Here is a 20,861-nt window from a genome sequence, read left to right as displayed (position 1 = left end):
AGATAAGGACAATGTCAGAGGGAAAGCTGGTTAAAAACCTCTCCTCTTCATTTCTGTATTTTGAATCAGCTCTGACACTCTTCATAACTGTTTCTCTTGCCTTTCTATGCACAGAAGGCATTTATACAGGGTTTGCCATCACAGTATCTAAGTTGATGTGGCTGAGATATGCCCACAAAGAAACTGGGTTATAGGTCTTTTTTTGTGTGTTGTTTTGTTTGTTTTTTTCTTTCACCAAAGAAAACATCTTCATGATATAAAGGAAAGCTATCTTTCCCCATAGTCTTGCTGCTTACTTAAGCCTCACATGACGGGCAGAATGAAGTTTAATTACTAATGAGATCTCTGAGGATGTAGATCTAACACACTATTGGAAGAAATCTGGAGATTTAGCAGCTTTTTGTCAGTGGCTGGTTTTCCACACTTTCCCAGTATCACTTACACCAACACAAAATCAGTGAAACCATGTAGCCAGTTAGATACTGCTTCATTCTGATCTAAATGATAACCAAGTGTGGTGCACTGGAAAAATGGGCCCTTGGAGTGTTGAAGCGATGAACCAACATAATACAGGGAAGCATTGCGTAGCTGCTCCTGTCTTTTTCCAGAAGAAATCTGAAGCTAAGTTTCTAACATACAGCTGTTAAGACAACAGCATTTTATAGAAAGCACAGAGGAGAATATTTGGCAGTAATGGTATGAAAAATAAATAAATAAATCTTTAGTCTTATTCATACAGGGCCATACTGATCTGAATATTATTGATGTAAATCAGGAGTAGCAATGTGGAATTATTCTGGATTTGCACTGGAATAAGTGAGATCACAATCTGGCCTAAACTACTAATGGGAACTATAACCCTAACCACATATGAATGCAGTTACACCATGGAGTCCTTTATTACACTTTATGGACACTGACTTTACAGTAAACTGGCTGGCACCCAGATAAAACCAGATGGAGTGAAATTTGGCCTGTAAAACCTTGCCATAAATATATTCCTTACACAGTAAATGTTATTGGACACAAAATAGAGATGGAAAGATTAGGAGGAAACCACATCATCCCCTACTCAATGCAAGGTTGTTCCCTGTGCTGCATGTTTCAAAGCTTTTGTTCACTTTGGTTTTTAATGACTCCAATGAAAGAAGTTCCACCACTGACCTGGGAAAGCTGTGTTACAGTCCAACCAGACCTCCAGTCTCAATTTATGTCCTCTAAACTCAAAGGCATAATGTAAAGGTTTAATCACTTTATGTTGGGAAAATAAAACTGGAGTGCACAGCCAGTGACTGGCCTACAATAATAATGTTTATGCTAACAGGAAACAGCCATGTATTAATAATAAACAGCAATATACTGGTAAGAATATGGTCTCTGACTTAGAGAAATTTCCCAAGAGATGGCAATGAGGGTAATATGTTGGTCCCAATTGACAGCCTAAGACTCTAGGGCTGTCTCTTGTCACTTGTCCGATACTTGCATTATCAACCTAAGTATCATCATGGGAACTCAATAAAAAATTCTGTCCAGTGTGCTGCAGACAAACACTGGACTGTATCATCAGCATGAAGTTAAATAATAAGGAGTATATTGTAATGTCCTATACAAATCTTAGGGGTACTCTTATTTGAGAAATAGGCAGTTTTTAACAATTCTCTATCTGAAAGGGAATAACTGCAGATGAAGCTCAGAGACAGGCCACAAAAACAGGAGACAGCCTTAAAAAAATCCCATTCAAGAGAGACATAAATGCTCACTTGAATAACATGTTGTCATAAGCTATCAAGAAAAAGTCCCTAAATGGATTTAGAAAGTAATGAAGGGCTAATTAGATGAGCTGCAGTAACAACAGGCAGGGTTCTTGCTTTCCCTCCCCTCCCCTCCCCTCCCCTTCAAGCAATATAAACTGATTGAGACTGAGCAGAGCACAAACCAAAGAAGGCAATGGAAAATTGTCTCATATAGACTGGCTACAGCGAGACTTTGGCATCTTCTTTAAAATGGATGGATTGGCCAATGTAGAAAGCAAATGATAGAGATGGTCTCATCCAATGCAATTAATGCTTCTGTCATTTTCTGAAGGATGTTCCTCTTCTAGCTGTCAGCAGAACAGAGCCTCTCATCCAGACTTAAAGGGTGCAGATTCTGTCTATCAGTAGATAGCAGTAACTCAGACATCCCAGGTACTTTCTTTAGTATATCCAGAAACTGAAAACCACAAGCCAAACTCTGCCCTATCCGATCTATATGCCTACCAAAGTCACACACATTTTGCAAGCACACCTCAGGGAAGAATTTGCACTCCCTGTCTACATGATTGTGTTGACAACAGGTCACATTTTGATGCAGATCCATCTTGATTTGGTTTTGTGTAAGATATTTCAAAAGCGGCAGAGCACAGAACAGCACTCAGATGTACTGATTTACAACTCACATTCTCTTTGGCTGTGTGTTGGTCACTTTTTGACAACCACTATTTTCAGGTAGTCTTAACTTTAAGTAGTCCCTTCCAAAGCCAAGGAGACAGTGAGATGAATCTGATAAGAGAGCAAATCCAGCTAACACAAAGGAGTGAGTCCACCAAAGCTGCTAGGAAAACTAGGAAAAGTAACTTATTTTCTTTAAGCATATAAACACTTCTTTTTTTTTTTTTTTGTTTTGTTTTGTTTTTAGTGTTTAAGATTCCACATTCAGTAAAGAGTGTGTTACTTCTGTATTTACATTGTACTGCACATACACCAGCAAATCAGATACAAGCAAAGCGAACTCTATCTGCAAAATGATACCTTTGTTCCCAACTCTTTACAAATTAATACTGCATGTGCATTCATTTCACTACTTTATTTCCTCAAAAATAGATTGACAAGGGCTAGGCTGAGTTTTCAGATCTAACAACCCACTCAGACTTTTGTAAACATTTTATATTTTTTGCAAAGCATCTATTATAAATTACTGTAAACAGTGATCTCCTGTAAGAAATTAATGTAACTGCAAAAAGAAATTGATACAATTGAATAATGTTTCCCTTCTTTACCCAACCTGCCCAGTCCCTTGGTCTGCACAGCTCTAATTGTGAGAGGTCATGTGCCGGGATAAATGATGGCGTTCTCGGAAGTACTCATGACAAATTGGACATGTTAGCTTCTCCTCTCGTCTCCTCTTGCTCTGGGATTCAGTTGAGGAGTATTCTTTTTTGTGATGTGACCGCATGTGGAAGACTAAATCAGATGTCATGCGAAAGGACAGATTGCATTTGGCACACCAGTTCTGGGCAGCCACTCCAAATGAGGTGAAGGTAGGAGGAAGAAGAGTCAAGGAAGAGGAGGAGGAGGAGGAAGAAGTGGTGCTTGTGTTTTGTAACTGTCCTCCTGCTTGTTTGGGCCACAGGTCTGAGGTATATGGGAAAACATTGCTCCGAGTGATGCTAGTCTGCAGCATCTGAGCATTACACAAATCACTGACGAAGAACTTGGAATTGAGAAGAGTGCTGCAGCACATGATGTCTGTGGTGGCAATGAAGCCGGACAGCTCCCCCAGGCTCTTTGGTGACTCAGTCATGGGATGAGAAGAATTTATTGCAGCTCTTTCTGCTAGACATTTACTAGGCTTGCTGAAAGCACTCTTCTGCTCTCCTCGGGCTCTGGTGGGCCACACGAAGGAGAATGCACTGCCAGAGGAGTTCAGCAACACTTCCTTTGATACCTGCTCCTTACCAGCTGGGACCGTGTTATCCTCCTCTTCTGATTCCTTGGGTCTCTCATTCCTCATCTTCTCTTTCACCCTCCTGACCTCAGTGAAAGCACTTTGCTTCTGCTCGAAAGCATCCTTCCTAGCTGATTGCCTCCCTGAACTAGGCTTCCAGAAAGAACCTGCCAGTGAGCGCTCTCCCCCAACCTCTTCCTTGCCCCCACAGTTACGTCCCTCACTCAGGTTATTTGTTTTCTCCAACAACACTGTTTTTCTGCTCCTGTTGTTCTCAGCCTCTTCTAGTTTTGCTCTCTTTTCTCCAGTGAGACCATGGGCATCATCTTTATGAGCTGTCATTTTCACCTCCAGATCCCTTGCCAGACTGTGGAAATTTGTGGTCTGGTCCTCTAAGTTGCCTTTTTCAGTCTTGCCATCCTGGAAGTTTCTCCATAGCAGGGCACTCTTCTCTGGTCCGCATAGGAAGCGGACATGGGAGAGATACGAATGCTCACATTTAAAGACTTGGTTGCATTCTTGGCATCTCAGCTCTGCAGAAACAGACAACATATGATGAGTTTTGCAAAGTTAGAATCATGGATGGATGCAGATCCTGACCCTGCTGTTGACACAAACAAACAAAACACAAACCCAGAAACATCTCATGTCATACAAGACTATACATGGTAAAGGTAATGCCAGTGCAGAGTCAGGTCCCCTGCTGTTATGGAAAATGGTTCACTTGTATTTATCTCCATGTGCTCCTTGCAGAAATGCTCTCATTTAGACTCTCCAGCCATGTTTGTATTAGATAAAATTGCTATTTTAAAGGCATATTTTTATTTTAAAGGCATATTTCCAACGGATATTTTAAGCTTTTAGGAGTCCAAGGTAGTCAGGTGCATAGATCTCCATTGCACAGTTTAAAAACTTCAGCACTGCTCCCTAGTGCACTGTCCTCTGCTGGAAAGTAACAACTAAAGTGGTATAGAGAACTACAAATTTCTTCTCACTGGATGCCTCCAGCTCAATCCCCAAAACAGAATGTTTTCTTAGCTGTCTGCTCTTTTTTTTTTTTCTCTTTTCTTACCTGACTGTTAAAGATTTAGACTGGTTTTATTTCCTGCATTACAGGATCACCCATGCTAATGTTGCAGACTCACTTCAGTCCTCAGTGACCCCCGCAGAACCATTAGTCTGGTACTTACCATTTTGGGGACTTTGAGCTTTTATCTCATTGAAACCCAAGAGGCTGGAAAGCTCCTCATCATACCAGACAAGCAGCTCCTCATTTTTGTTGATTTTCCTGGTAGAGCGATAATATAATTGACTGTTTTCTAAGTAAGCTTCTAAGTTTTGCTCCTTGCTATTGGCAGCTGCTTGTACAAGTCTCATCCAAGGCAGCCCTGTAGGACTGTGCACAGACGTAACATCCACCTGTGAAACAGGACACAAAAAATGCAAGTTTGAAGTCCTGTGACCCCAAATAGATTTCCATGAAATTCAAGAAAAAGCCTATTTTCTGCCTCACACAGAGCCCATGCCAAAGCTGCAAGCCCAAATCACACACGGCTTCAATCAAACTCAAAGTCATGGGAGGGAGAAGGCTTCCCTCATGTGAGTGCTTAGAGCTCTGGGAGCACTGAGTGGGACCAGAAGGGGACACCGTTCTTCACATGAACCTGCTCTGGGCCAGCAGTGCCAGGGCTGCTCCCTTGGCCCATCTCCGGCCCCCTCATGGCAAGGTGCTCTCCTCTGCTGATGCTGGTTGTCTCCTGAGGCTGCGTTGGGTGTGGATCTTAGAGGTACAGATGGCGTGCTCCTCTGTAAGAAGGGGTCCCAATCCCATGGGAAAATGGGATGTGTCAGGAGAGGGGTAAATTAGGAATAATTTTGATTATTTGAGTCAACATCCCAAGGAGACAACTTCCACATTTACTGCTGGCTAAATTATGTAAATATTAGATTTTAACAAATACAGCTAGGAAGTACTTATATTATCACTTTCCTTTTTCAGAAATAAAATGACATATTCCCCTTTCTTCCTTTGATAAATAGCTTAAATTCATTTCAGGGTATACGAACAGACAAAAACCCATTTGATTAATACTTTTCATTACATTATTTCTGAGTGTAGTGAGGGGTTGATTTACTTTCAGTATGTGTGTATTCAGGAATACCAAACAGCTTAATTTGAAAATTTCACTTAGGTTGGAAGGTCAGGCACTCAAAAGTTAAAAACATAATATTAAGCCTACTGCTCAAATTAAATCTCCCTTCTGTGTACATGTTACAACATAGTCCTCAGTTGCATAAATGCCTTTCTCCACAGGACTCCTGAGTCATTTAGTCACAGGTTGACCATGCTCTGGAAATAATATAACTGTAAAACATTTGGTTTTGTCTTCCTCATTCAGTGTGTGGCTCCCATCTTATTTAATTGATTGCATTTGCTTTGAATAGGGAATGATTTATTTATTTATAGGTTTTTTCCTTGGTTTTTACCACAGCAGATCTATGTCCTCAGCAGTATTTGAAGGATGGGGAAGATTTTCATAGCTCAGAGGCTGAAACACAGGGCGATCAAGGGCAACACTTATACACATAAAAAGCCTCGACTAATTTTTGAAGCACTAAGTCATTGTTTTGAAAGGAAGAAATTTGGAAATGAAAAATGTCTAATGACAAGTATGATCCAAATTTCACCCCAAGCAATGTATAGCTCTTTGTTTTCCACTAATTGCAGGGCAGCCATTCATTGGTGTTTTGTATCAGAAACAGTATTTTGGTTTTCTTTCTCTGTGTTTAGCTCAGTTTGACGATTACCTACCATGAAAAGTATGACCACGGTAGGAGCTTGAATAAAAGAATAAAACATTAAGGGGGCATTAGTATAAGAGTTAATTATTATAAGGGAGAAAATAAATTAGCATGCCCTGTAACTGGTTCTCTCTAAACGCCGTGGTAATTAACAATGATTGAGAAATCCAAAAGTCTGACAGCAACACAAGCACACCCACCCACACACACAGTGGTTGCAACTAATAGCTTTGACAGAGGCTGTCATTTATTAGTTTCAGTGTTTCAGAAATACCAAGTACCCACCCGGAGCTCTAAGCAAAGTCAAAGGGAACACAGCTCCTCCAGGAACCAGGCCTGCAGGGAAGGAGCTGAGAGAGTTTGAAGGAGGTGGGGAGGAATACAGGGCAGAACAGAAGACCTGGGTACACTTAACTGCAAGCATGAGCCTGCTTCAGTTTTTCCACGCATGCAGAGACACTACAAGAGATGCAAGTCCACCCTCTTCCTGGGACGGAAATCCCTCATATGAATCTTTTACATTCATAAATGAGGGAGGGGCTTTACTGCACAACAGGTTCAGTCAGAGCTGTGCAATGGACATGGTCTGGCTTCCTTGACAGAGGCTGGAGAAGAAGGGTGAAGATAAGGCTGTTCCTTGGATCCAGGAGGCTAACCCCACGAGAGGCTGTAAGGCTCAGAGGAACTCAAAGGGGAAGGACAGCTTTATAAGGGGCGGGTTTGCTTTGCTGGGGTAAATGGCTGGCTGGGAAGAACCACCTGTGCCAATGGTGGCCATTGTCTTTGCCCAAGCATACAGATTGGACCAAGGAGTTCAAATTAGAGTCTCCAAGAGGATGAGAGAAAAAAAAAAAAAAAAACAGGGCTCCTTTTTGGACTAAACTTAAAAGCCAAGTCATCAATAGTCAGCACAGCAGTGGAACTTTGTATTCTTCCTGCAAAGGAGCCAGTTTTCACTAAGGTCCCTCCAGTATACAGCTCATAATTAGAAACACACTGGCTACTTCTCCCTTTTGGAGGAGCTGTTAGTTGTGCTGAACAGAACAAAAATCTACCCCCTGACATAGTCACCTCCTGCAAGATGGTGTGATCCTGTCTGACATGACTTACATTTAAATGCTGCGTTCTCCTACCTTGAATACGTAATGGATGTTCCGTCTTTCAGAACACTTGAGGGCAATAAAAGCTACAGTGTCCACTAGGGTGTTCTGGAGCATACATGGTCCAAAAACAGCTTCTTCGGGAATGTCTTGTGTGGTGTGAACAGTGGCCAATACATCCGGAAAATGGTGATGCAGAAGTTTGTTGTCATTTGTCCACAGAAATTTAGGCAAAGATGTGAGTTCCATTATAAACCTGTAAAATGAGCAAGAAATCACACTTGTAATACAGATGAAAATGGAAGGGGGCACCACTACTTACAATATAAAGGTTTCTAGGAACTAACTGGAGGTGAATTGTAAGACCATGTCAGAACATTGTTGGTTACACAGAGCTTTATTAACATCCAGTTCTGAAAGAGAAAAAAGGCTTTGCAATAAACCAAAATATTAGGTTTGTAAACAACTTAGTTACTCTTTTCTGGACTAGTGAGACCATCCAAGAGCTCAACTGTTTCTGCATTGTGTTCTCTACAGCCAGCAGTAAAAAGCCTTGGTAACCGTAAGCAAAATCTTCAGTCTGTGGAACTCAGAATATTCTTGTTCAACATATTCTCAGATAAATTTCTTGTTTAGTAGTCCTTATAAGCGCGAAGAAAAATGCAGAAAGAGAACAACAAAAAAGCAGATGCTTTACCAAATAGGTTTTGAAAAAGCTGTGCTTTTTAATTTGTAAGTGTAACATCAGTCCATGTTCTGGTTAAGCAGATACAAAACCAGGAACAGCCTGAGTCCCAAATCTATTCAGCCTGAATGCACAAAATCTTTGTACATTGACACAGGGATTATTTTCATCCTATCTCAAAATGTATGTGAGATTTTAGCTGTTAGCTGTTGTTAGGAAAATTGAATGAGGTTATGACTCTTTGCACAATGTTAGTAGAGGTTGGTATACTTAGGGACTGAATTTTCTTGCACTGAATGTAGAATATTACATTTTTCAGAGCAGAGGCAATTTCTGCATTATGAGCCTCAGTCTGAGAACCGTATACACAGCAAGGAGGCAGTTTTGAGTTATTTGTCATTCTAAGCTTCTCTAGGTTTTTAATAAAGTTATTGCCATCTCCAGCTCCCATCTGGAGGTCATGGAAAACCCTCATTTACGCCATCAAGAGATGGATCAGGTCCATTAGGCAGAGAAAATTAAAGAGAACAGCAACAAGCCCTGAAGAGTCCTTAGCCTAATAAATATTGAGATAAAAGGGCTGAAGATCCAGTCTAATCTTTCTCACTCTCTGCCAACAGAATTGATTTGTTATTCACTGACTCATGACTTAAACTGAAGTGATATAAAGCGCTCAGGAGAGTTGCACTGATTTAACCAAATCAGTTTCTAAATCAGTATAGTTAATTCAGAATAATTTCCTCTTGGTAGGCAAGTCTAAATCCCTACCCTGAAAATATTGAAATGCATGGTTTTGTATACAAAGCATTGTAAGCCTCTGAAGGAAGATGGCCTTAAAAAAAAAAGAGCAGGGGGTAAAAGGAAAAAAAAAAAAAAAAAAAAAAAAAAAAACACAAAAAAACCAAAGTTCAAGTGGCTTGCCAGATATTAATCATTAAGAGGAGGATAGAATGGGTCTCTGCTTTCTGTTACTGATGAGTTTCACTGCCTGGTTTCCCAATAATCCGGTGAAGTTACTATTGCTATGAGAACAAAATGATGTCTTGTATGTGTATATTTGTGCAATATATAGAATCTACCTAAATAAACACATAAGCACATTCATATGCACGTGTTTCCATTTAAATTATATTAATTTTTAATAAATGAAAAGTCAAGTCACGTTAAAAAAAATAATAATACATAAAAATACAAGTTTCTAACCATCAGAAGAAAGAAAAATAAATAAATCTAAAACTCCTAATCCTTTCTAACATTATTTATCCACTTATGACCTTAGAAGGCAAATCCTCTCACTAAGATTCCCCTTTCTGTGAAATTCATCTGAATGTCTCCATGTAAACCAGGAGAGCATTGTGCCTTGGCTACACTGTTGTCCCTCCAGAGGAAACAGAATCTCCTGATTCCTTTGAGGGCCCTCAAAGTTGAATTTGTGATGGGAAAGGAGTCAAAGATGCTGGATTTGAGCACATACACTTTAAGGAAGAGTATGGGTTGCTGCCTGTGTGCAGTAAATCTCTTCCCTTCGTCCAGAAATTCCAGCCAAAGCACCAATACCAAGATCTAAGAAATCCACACCCCCTTCCAGCCAGCTACTGCTGCCTGCTACCTTCCCCTATTTCAGCAGCTTTCAAAACCTCCCTCCACACACCCAAAGCTTACCAGAACCATTTCTTCAAAAACTGAAAATGTGCTATACTAAGTGCAAGTTTTATGAGTAACAGCACCACCTAGTGATTTCTGCCATAATATAACAAATCTTTTCCAAAGAAAGGGAAAAGGCAGAGGGGCCAGACAGGCTTTAGCACGGTGTCCCCACTTTAGCTTTGCTACTTGCAAGATGGATGTGAAACCACCAGCTCCCAGAGCACAAGCGCAGCACACACCTCCAACCTGGGCAGCTTTTCTGAGCTCCTTGGTGAAAGTGTCAGCAGCTCCCAGCAAGGTGTTTGCTGCTTGATGTGCTGCCCATGCTCTTGCTCCAAATCATGAGGATAGAAGGGCTTCCACACATCCAAGAAGAAGGGCAGGAATTAATTCCCTGGATGTGGGAACCTCTGCCTGTCCTTACTGTCCCACACAGCTGCTTTCAGGCTAATCCTCCCTTCTGGGAGCAAATAAATCAATATATGCACATCTTCAGTTCCATTTAATTCTCCTAGATTGATGAGATGGGGGAAATGGAACCTAATAAGGAGTATAAGATATTTTCTAACCAACACAGCTTTCCTCTTTCCAAAGTTAAGAGTCCCTTGAACTCAATATGCCATGAATGTGACTTATGAATTAGTCAAAGACTTGTGATGGACAAAAAAAAAAAATCCCCCAAGTGACAGCAATGGTCACATTCCTCTCTTGCACAGCATGGTCAACTTTGTAGAGAGTTGTGAAGAGGATGTACCGCTTATAGAGAGCAAAAAGGCTTGCTGTGTTAAGCCCTGCATCATGAGCTTTCAGCAAGGGAAGATCAATCTCTTCAAATAATTTGTCAAACACACCATCTAGTGAAACATCTCAGTATAACATGGTGTCCCCAAAAGTGACAGCAGGACAGGAGCTCTTGTATAATTCTGAATCCAGTCCTAGAGCAAATTTCACATCTTTGCCAACAGTCCTCAGAGTCTAAAGAAGGTTATAATCATTAGATACCTACAACTCGAGTCCTAATTTGAAATGAAAAAGGTACACTAGAATGACTGGCATTTTTCTTTGACAGACTGAAGTGAATTGCTCACATTCTTCAAAGGGAGCAAAGGACGGAGAAAACGATCATAACAGTGAATTCTCCAAAACTTCACCTAACTGATTTTTTATTTTTTCCTGGAATGTCATGAACTTCTGAGGCTGGTATCAGGCCTTCATTTCCTTAACTTCCTATCATTCCTACCTACACCTCTTATGTATGGTGTATTCTGCTATCCCCCCCTCTGACTGTTGTATTTGAACCTCAAAGCACTTGGATCTCTGTAGTTCCCACTGATGGATTAATTGCTTATTTTCCCAAGCTGAGCATAATTTCTGTCTTTTATCTTCATACATTCCTCAGACACCATCACCTCTGTCTCTCAATGAGCTAGGTGTCCTTCTCTTATCTCATTCCAGTACTTAAGCAGCTACAGTTGTAATCAGCTTCTTTTCAGTGACCTAGAAATGCCCATCAGTGTTTTCACATGCCATCAGGACAAGCATTACAAGTTTTCCCTGTGGTTTTATTCCTTTTATAGATTTCTTAGCTTCGTGGCTGATATCAAAACAATGATTTTTTCCAGTGGAAATGCAGGAGACAGTTGCTTATGTTACCTATTTTCATTAATCAAAAAAAAAACTGTAATGGGGAAAGGTGGTTTTGTATTCCTGTGTAGAGGGGTATTTTGCTCAGAGTGACATCTCCAGCACCTTCCTTTGATTTCAGTGTCAGAACAGTGACAGTTAGTGTCCTCCTTAAAAAGCATGTTAAATGAGTCTGATTTCCACCTGCTTTGGAGGGGATTAACCTACCTGGCAGTGCTGTGTGAAGAGAACCCCATCCTAAGACATTACGCAAAGGAGTGGGATGGTGTCAGCAAGGCAACCACCCCTCTTTTTGCTTTACTGTGCTCAACAAGAGAACTTGATGCAAATTCATTTAACGTATAGGTGAAGACATACTACACCAAAATCACACTTGTCTTATGTTACTGACTTCCACGTTTTGGCTAACATGGCTTTGAGAAGCAGTAATTATTCTGCGCTTTCATTTCACACAGCTTTGTGAGCTGTCTTGTACATTTGACTAATTCACCCCTCTTCTATTATTTGGCAAGTTTACAGAACCCTTGTCATAAGCCTCTTTGTGAAGGTCATGTCTTCAGCTCTGTATTGTGCAATGACATGCTTGCCTCAAACAGCCAATGCTATGAGTGCCATTGCCTCCTAGAGACACGTTCTCCCTCATGCAATATAACCCTGCTGTTCTCACTCATGTTCTGCATAAGCAGTTCCTATTCCTCTGGGCTCACCCACACACATGTCTCTGAAAGGGTGAAATAAACTGAATATTTATAGTGCATTAGTAGCACATTAGACTCAGATCACCTGCTAGACGATGGGTACTCTCCATATTCTATTTGTCACAGATGTGAATTCTTCATATGGATGAGTTTAGGGTCTTGATGTTTAATGGACTCTTCATCCCCTAGAGAGTATCTGATACACATATACCATGTCCCTGAGTCATGGATTTTGCATCTTTATTTCTGAGGAGTGTGACAGATCTGTCAAGTAACCAGTACCTATAGGCAGGCAACTCCCTATGGATTATGCAGTTGTGGATGTTCCATCAAAAAAAACCACAAAGTAGATGGTGCTCACAGCAATTGATCCCAGCCTCCTTGCTTCCAGAAGCAGCTCACAAATTGCTACTGAAAAGGGCTCGACCTGATGTTTTTGGGGTAATCTATATCAAATCTGTGGCCCTGCAAAGTCAACTATGAAGCTTTAGGCTGGTTTTCCTTATCTTAATCTGAAACATTTACACCCTTTTTTCCTGCCAAGTTTCACTGTGATTTAGCAGGTATTTCTAGTAATTTGAAGATACAGCTCCAATGTGTTGGCTTGCTCCTTTTATGTCTTCAGAAGACCTCTGTGAACCTGTTCTCTATTAATCCAGTTAATAGAGCCGCCTGGTTAAAGCACCATCTCCTTTCAGCTCTCCCTTACTAAGACCCATTCTAGGCATTTTCTGTGCTTCTTCAAGAAGACTCCTCACACACACACACACCCTCCCCGGAATTAGCATGCTTTGTAACAGTGTAAAACACAATTCAGCTTGTCTGTAAGTTTGGGCTTAGCAGGGAAGGGTGCAGAGGAGTTGTTAGACAGTTGTGACAACCAAGGTTGGATGAGTGCTTCACCACCTGAGTGGCATTCTTAAGTTTCTGCTCCCCACCCTCAGCTGTCTGCCTCCAACCACTGAGCTGGTGGGTAGGAGCTGTGACTGCCTGGCTGCTGGGTGGGAAGCATGAGAGTGTGTTTTTTTCAAAAACATTCACCAAAAAAACACAAAAACATTCCCAATGCTGGGGCTGTTGTCTGTATATCTATCCTAGTTGATTGTATAACAGTCTCCCATGCATATTAAGAAATAGCTCCATTGCTGAAATGTTTAGTAGCCATTTTCCATTTTCCTGAATGCTCTTCCAAGCTGGAACCTTGCAGATATCCTTTCTCTCTCCCCATTTCCTAGCACTTGCACGTCATCCCACTCGTACTAATCAGATTACAACTCATGCCTTCCTGAAAAATATTTGGGTAGCTCCCTCACCTTGTGACAAAAATACATTTCTAGGGAGGAGAAGTGAAAGAAGGTCATAGGAACAATCATGAGCTGATTTTCTACCATATGGCCTTCAGATGTCACTACAAGCTCTTCTAAGAAATGCATGGAAACATCCAAGTGCAGAAACACCAATTTAAACACAGACTCCCCTCTCCCCTATTTTCATAGGACTCATCCTGGTTCTCCTTGCCATAGTGTCAGTGTTGAACTGTGGCATCACCCTTTGCTTCTTGGTGGTCATAAAAGCACTGGTAGCCTTGCTTAATATTATCATCGACTTTGTGAGTGTAATGGAAACAACTGAACCACTTTTGCAAGTGAGGAAACTTCTCAACCAGAATTTGTTTTAGCTAGTTCTTTGCAAACATAAATGGAAGTGGATAATAAAAACTGGTTCTCTTAATTTGATAAAAATAACTCTAAATAGCTTCTTCAATTTCACCCTCACACATTCCGTTTCAACTGTGATGGAATTTGCATATAGTGATATCTCTTTCAAAACAAAACAACAACAACAACAACAAACAAAACAAACAAACAAAAAAAAACAACACAGAAGTTACTCACAAATACTACTGTAAGTATTTGACTTGGGGAAGCATCATCCCAGTCTTCCCAGACATTTTTACATCTACTCTGGCCTTTCTCCAGAGTAGGGATTAACTTGAACAGCATTTGCCATGTCAACAAGACTGAAACATAAATAAATAGAATAGAAATTAAATACTGGAACCATCATTTCCTTCACCTTTGAACTTACTCCTCTCAGCTCAAAAGTGTGACAATGTTCTCCCTGAGGCACATAACCTGGGACTCCATGCCATGGCATTCCCGTGGCTACTGCCAAAACTGCCTTTGATTTCAATTAGGGGTCTGTCGGTCTGAGGAATCCATGATCAGACATGCAGTGTCATGCACAATAAACAGATATTAAGGGAATTGAGCTGATGCAGACAGAGTGCTTCTGTCTGCAGTATTTATTATTCTCTGTTGTTATAAGGAACTAAGGGTTCTTAACACATGAAGGGAATTCCAAGGGAATTAGAGATGGAAAAGTGAGAAAATCTTCTTGGGTTTTATACATTTGCTTTCCTTCTGTGCAAAGTTTTCTTTTTCTCTTCATGCAGTGAACTGCAAAGGAGAAGAATCAAAATTGGAACTGGAGGAAACTGGCAGGAAATCAGAGAAAAGAAAGAATTCTTGTTCTGAAAGATAAAATAAGTAATTCCAAACACCCCAAGGCAAATGCTGGAACAAACTGCAACCTGCTTCTTAAATCATTTAAATTAAAAGCTGAAAAGGTCCTCTCAAAGCACAGAAGGTCTAAGGAGGCCATTTCCTTTAGCTCACTGATGCTGCAAGATAGAGTATCTGTGCTTCAGCCTGGGCCCAGGTCTGGGAACCTTTCCTTTGGGCCTGAAGTGGTTCCTTCATACCTTTGCAGCTGAAAAGCACATGTACATGGCAGAAGAAAACTGCACAAGGAGATGTGGAGAGGACAGGTGGATACAGCCATGTGCTGTGTTTCCCAGCCCAGGTGGGCTGCACAAAGTGCTGAGCTCAAGCTCAGCATCCTGTCCATCTTCTAGAAATAGCCCATGGACAGTATTCCTTGAATTCCTGAGCTCTAAGTATCCTATTTCATCCTCCCAGTTTCGCACATGGCAAATTTAGATTCCAGCAATGATTCTGCATAGAGATATAGGATCAGCTGGTTCAAAGAAGGGCCTTTACTGCCACTGTACCACTTCCAATTCATGTGTTAAGAGCAGTTCAATTAGCACTGATAAACAAAATGCTAATGATGAAACCCGTGGAGACCAGAATGTTTTTCTTACTCAGGGCTATCCTGGGCCATACTGTGAGCACCTCTTCTTGGCTCCTCTGCTCTGAGCACATACCCTGCGCTCCTGGGACAGTTCAGTCCCTGCAGCATGCCTGAGCCAGGCATCAGGGGAGAAGCAGAAGGAAATACAATTATGTGCCAGGGAGGAATTTTCTGGCTGCAGAGATAAACTGAATCAGATCAGAGCAGAATAAAATTGGGGCTGAATTAGCCCGGTGCATGAAAATGGTCTCCCCTTGGCATTTCAGCTGGCCTCAGCATCCCTTCATCATGCCTTTCTGCACAGCAGCTACAGAACTCCAGCTTGACAAGCCCTGAAAAATAAGGGGTAGAAATAGGGAAACTTCACATGCCATGAAAAGATCATAAAGCAGCTCTGAGTGAAGAGCCTGATATCTATGTTGAGCTTCCAGGTTGGCCCTTTCTTGAGTGCTGGTTCAATATGAAAGTTTTTATTGAGTCAGACACCTCCAAGTTTATGGGGTGCTCACAATTTTGCTGTTTTATTGTCATGGTATCTTCAGGGAACAGTTCTCCAAATCCTAGTATTTTAAGGCTCTGTGGTCTTCAGACTGTCTTCCATCACCTGAAATCCACAGTACATGCAATATAAACTGACAGCTCTTGATGAGCCATCATTATATCTTGGCTGGATACCCAGCCTAGTGAATCATGAAGCTGCCAAATCTTTTTATTATGAACAATCTCTCAAACTTCAGGGACAATAATGAAGAAGACAGAGCAAAAATCCCCATTTAGAAATGAGTAAATACCTAAATCTCCACATCTGCCTAAAGCAAGTATTGTGAAGTACAGGAGCCAACTGGAAGTACAGATTAAAAGATAAGATTCCATTTTTTATTCATATTATTTATTTATTTATTTATTTTCTCTGAGGACAGGGAAAGCTGAAGTGGGATCTCTCCTGAGGCATGGGAGTTGCCCCTCTGCAGAAGGGGCAGAACTTTTCTCACATGACCATGGGGATGCAATTTCCACTCTACTTGAAGCCCAGGAATTAAATGTCTGCAATTCAGTGTCAGAGCTAGTTTGGTGAGGAAATAACTGAGATTTGGACAAGTTCCAGGAGAGGCATGTATCCTAACCTAAGGGATTTTCAAATGGGAGCTCCACAGCAAACTTCCCTGTGCTCTTTAGTACTTTTCACACTGAACACCTATCTCTACTGCCACTATCCTCCAGAGCAGGAAAAGGGCAGGCAGGAGTGGAATGGACCATCCCACACAGCAGGAAAGCCTCACTAATATTGATTTGCTGGGACGTGTGATGGAATGGTATCAGCACAGCTCCAGTGGAGCCTTCCTTGATCTAGCAGACCTTGTGAATGGGAGGTGTTAAATCTGGTAGAACACGAGTGACCCCACACAGAGTCACTGAGGTCTCTGCTTCACACCTCCCAGATGCAAGAAATGAAAATAAATAAATAAATAAATAAATCTTACAAACCAACCCACAAACAAACCACAAAAACTAGCAGGGTTCTTGATATTTCAGGCTGGACAACAAGCAGTAGTAAATACCACAATGTCCTAATTAGAAAGCATGAAATATGTTGATCTTCTGCTACCCCAGGTTCAGACAAACTGCATCTAGGAGTTTAGCTCCATGATGCATAAAATGTCAATACTCCTTTCTAGTTGGGTTGGCCCCAGAGGCAGAATTATTCATTCTGTCTGGCACTGCATCTGATTTAATGGACCCTGGTGGATGGTACTGCCTTGTACAAGCCATTCACAAGTCAGAAAACCCACCTGCAGACAAAGAAGAGCTGACTGTAGCTCTGTAGTCTGCTGGCTTTTAAAGACTTAACTTCTGTGCACAGGGATCTGTACTGAAGGGCTGACTCTTCGCTAGCATACAGATCATCCATGTGGTGGGAGCATTATCCTAATCCACCACTTTTGTTCTTGAAATTTCAAGGTCTAGGACCTAAAAAATAGGGTTCCTGTGCGATACTGGGAGCACATTGTAACCCTCAAGACATGTTTGAGGATTACTGTATGATGCATGTAATGAATTAGCATGATTTCAGCCGCACAGTATATGCAGCATGCTGTATGGATATATTTCAGTTCAGAGCACACAGCATTTTGTATTCCAGATCTGAATTGTGCCAGTGGTCATCTCAGAGGCTTGGTCTTGATTCTGCCCCAGCTGCTCTGGCATTGTTCAGTGTTCAGCAATAGACATACCACCCCAAAATGTCACAGGAAATTTCAATTTTACAGGGAACAACAGGGAAGGGAGAGCAAACATGCAAAAAAGGCCTCTCATTCTTCCCCACACAAAAGGAGCATACAACAAACAAATATCTTAAAGCAGCAAAGTCATTTCATGGGAATTCCTGTTTCATGGGAAGAGAAGGCAACTGAACAAACCTTCCTCTGTCAACACACTATAAGTTACTTGCCACACATATGCATGTACCCACTTTCAGGAAAATCCTTGTCTGATTCATGTAGATAGGAAAGACCCAACCACGGAAATGTGTGCTACCACACTTGTTCTCACACAGACAGGTGCATCTCTTCCTTCACACAGGCATCCTTGCAGGCAAAACCTCCATTCCTTATCTGCAGCCAGAGGAAACTGAGAAACAAGCGGCCAAGCAGCCAACCACAACCCAGACACAATCAGACCAAATCACATGCAATCAGACTGAAACAAAATGTGTAACTTGTGAAAACAGTCGGTTTCTCTTCTCTCTTCATATATTTCAGATTCATGTTTTCTTTTTGCAAATTCAGAGAAATGACTTTATCTGATTGATGTTCAAGAAGCTTGCTTTCATTTAACACTCACGCTATTTATTTTTGATAGCTCTTGATTTTTAAAAAATGTCATATTTGTTCAAACACAATTTGTTCAAACACCTCTTTTTGACAAGAAACTAATATATTTGTGTGCACGTATATGTCTACACATAAATACACATGCATTCACAACCATATATATATTCACATACAGCTATATAATCTTTTGAAATTTAGCATATTTATCATTTATCATTTGCATATGAAGAAAAATATTTTAAAACTACTACGAGTCACTTTCACATGGTTAATACTGGAGATTACTTCAACTGTACTAAGTAACAGTCACTTACTTTAATGTTATTTGCATTAATTCTAAACTTACTACATAATGTCTACTCCACTAACAGCCAGTAACCGATCTGAATAACACTATGTAATGTGAAATTGTGGGAAATAACACAAACAACTTATTTTATACTACGGTGAAGCAAAGAAACCTTGTAATCGAAAGTGAATTTTGTAAATTAAAGCAGTTCTGATCCAAAATAATTTGTTTCCCAATTAAATACTTTGTTCTTTAGCTGGTGTTTATTAATAGCATTTTCAAGTAACATGTGCTGTAGGAAAATCATACTGATTCACTGAATTATGGACATAGAAAAAAAAAAACAACACACATATAACATGCTAGGATTTAGGCAATTAATTCTGCCAAATCTTCCGTATAATACATAATTTCTTACAAATAATTTATTGTTTTTTTGTGTGTTTTTTTTTGTTTGTTTTGTTTTTGTTTTTTTCTTATCTGGTTATCTTACATTTAAGTAATAGAAGCTAAAGTAATATTTTGACTTTACATCAATATTTCTATGGCTATAGAGCTTTTTTTATCCTATAAGATGGTATTTCTGTAGAGTTCTATATGGCAGCTCTATTTTGCTTCAAAATACTGGAGGATGCTTAAATACCGAATAAATGTGCTCTCTCAAAAAAACTACTTGTGATTTCATCTACTTTTACACATTTTAAAAAATACTAAATGTAATACCTCTGTCTTCCTATTGCCTAAATAAATTCCTCTCTCTGTAGTACCAATTGTATTTAACAAATGGTAGCAAGAGCTGTCGAGCACTAAATTCGGCATTTTCAAAAGCCACGAACAAAGAATAGCTCCTGAACAATCCTTTTTAAATTCACGAATTCAATGCATGTGTGCGACCACTTTTCATTTAAGAGCAACTCTACTGAAAATGCAAAGTTGCATAAAAATTATGTCCTCCATCAAGTTTTCATTGACATTTCCTACGACTAGTTCCTGTCTGATCACAGAATGAAGGCATGAAGAGGCTTCACACACTGGTACCGGACTTCAATCCTAAAGAAACCTTTTCATGGCAGGATTTGCAAACGTAAAGCCCAATATGACATTTCCAGGTGACAACAGCAGTTCCTAACTTACTGACCCACTCAGAAATTTCTGCAGAGGAGCGCAGATCTCGCTATACCCAATACAAATTCAGAATAACGGTGCGAGGTATTGCAAAGAAACTTCACCAATTTCTCCAAAGAGTCCAGACCCCGAACACCGATCTGCCGCGATGGGAGCCGGGCGAACGAGGGGAGCAGCAAAAAGGGCAAGGGATGCTCGAGGGGATGCTCGGCGGGAGGAACTCCTGGGGATATCTGAGGAGGGGCTGCAGCACGGCGGCTCCATCACCCTCGGTCCCATCTCCCCATCCCCATCCCCCCCGGCCCCATCTCCCCATCTCCATCACCCACAACCCCATCGCCCCCAGCCCCATCGCCCCTGGCCCACACACAGTGGATCTCTCCGGGCTCCCCCCCCACGCCCTCTCTGCTCCCCGGGGAACCCCTCTGGGGGTCTCGGACCCCCGGGGCCGCCCTCCCCGCCCCGTCCCCGCACTCCACCGCCCTTACCCGCTGCGGGAGGGCTCTGCCCGGCCGGGAGGGACGGCTCGGAGCCCCCCGCTCCGCCGGGCGCTGCCCTCGCTCTGCCGGCGGCAGCGCGGCCGGCCCCGATCCGCCCCCCCTGCGCCCCCCGCACGGCGGCTTCCTCCTCCTCCCCCTCCGCCGCTCCCCGCCCAGGATAACGCCCACCGCGGCGCCCCGACTCCCCCTTAATTCCCCTCGCCCCCCAAAAGCCTCCTCCAGGGATCCCCGACGGCCCCCGAGGGGCGCGGAGTCCCCCCGAGGCAGAGGCGGTCCCGGGAGCGGCCGCGAAGTGCAGCGGGGGGGGGGGGGTAGCTCGGGAGGTGGAGGGGATTCCCCTTGTAGCTGTACTTTAAAAAGAGGAGTTTCTTTTAAAGCTGGGGGGGGGGGGGGGGGGGGGGGAGATGGAAAAATCTTGCAAAGCTTTCCTCGGCGGCGCCTGACACCACTTTTGGTTTATTATCGTGGTGTTCGGGGAGCTGCAGGTATGGGTGAGGATGGCTAGAAATGGAAATCCCTGCTTCATAGAAAGCACTTGCAGGAAACAAAATTAGGAATTTCTTTGAGGTATGAAACGATTTATGGCACAGCTGGTATGTAAAATATAACCATCAAACGTCTTGTCATAATCAAATATTTCCTAAATCCGGACTAAGCAACATCGGTTTTGAAAGATGTC

The 20,861-nt window shown here is 41.8% G+C and overlaps 1 protein-coding gene across 3 annotated transcripts; it reads right to left on the bottom strand.

Moving 5' to 3' along the window:
* Positions 1-2,669: 2,669 nt before the first annotated feature.
* ZNF488 (zinc finger protein 488) lies at positions 2,670-20,274 on the bottom strand. 3 transcript variants are annotated; one of them, XM_032191290.1, is made up of 4 exons: positions 20,171-20,274; positions 7,641-7,863; positions 4,896-5,124; positions 2,670-4,238 (listed from the first exon to the last, which is right to left on the bottom strand). In XM_032191290.1, the coding sequence occupies exons 2-4, from the start codon at positions 7,854-7,856 to the stop codon at positions 3,070-3,072; spliced, it is 1,614 nt and encodes a 537-aa protein (XP_032047181.1). In that variant the 5' UTR covers positions 7,857-7,863; positions 20,171-20,274; the 3' UTR covers positions 2,670-3,069. The 3 variants fall into 3 exon arrangements, with proteins under 3 accessions (XP_032047181.1, XP_032047182.1, XP_032047183.1); XM_032191291.1 differs by lacking the exon at positions 20,171-20,274 and adding an exon at positions 19,787-19,827; XM_032191292.1 differs by lacking the exon at positions 20,171-20,274 and adding an exon at positions 14,177-14,279.
* Positions 20,275-20,861: the final 587 nt, after the last annotated feature.

The sequence above is a fragment of the Aythya fuligula genome, chromosome 7 (genome assembly GCF_009819795.1).
Source record: "Aythya fuligula isolate bAytFul2 chromosome 7, bAytFul2.pri, whole genome shotgun sequence".
NCBI classification, from domain to species: domain Eukaryota; kingdom Metazoa; phylum Chordata; class Aves; order Anseriformes; family Anatidae; genus Aythya; species Aythya fuligula.
Note: the sequence above shows the minus strand (reverse complement) of the source record. Positions and strands in the feature narration are given on the sequence as shown.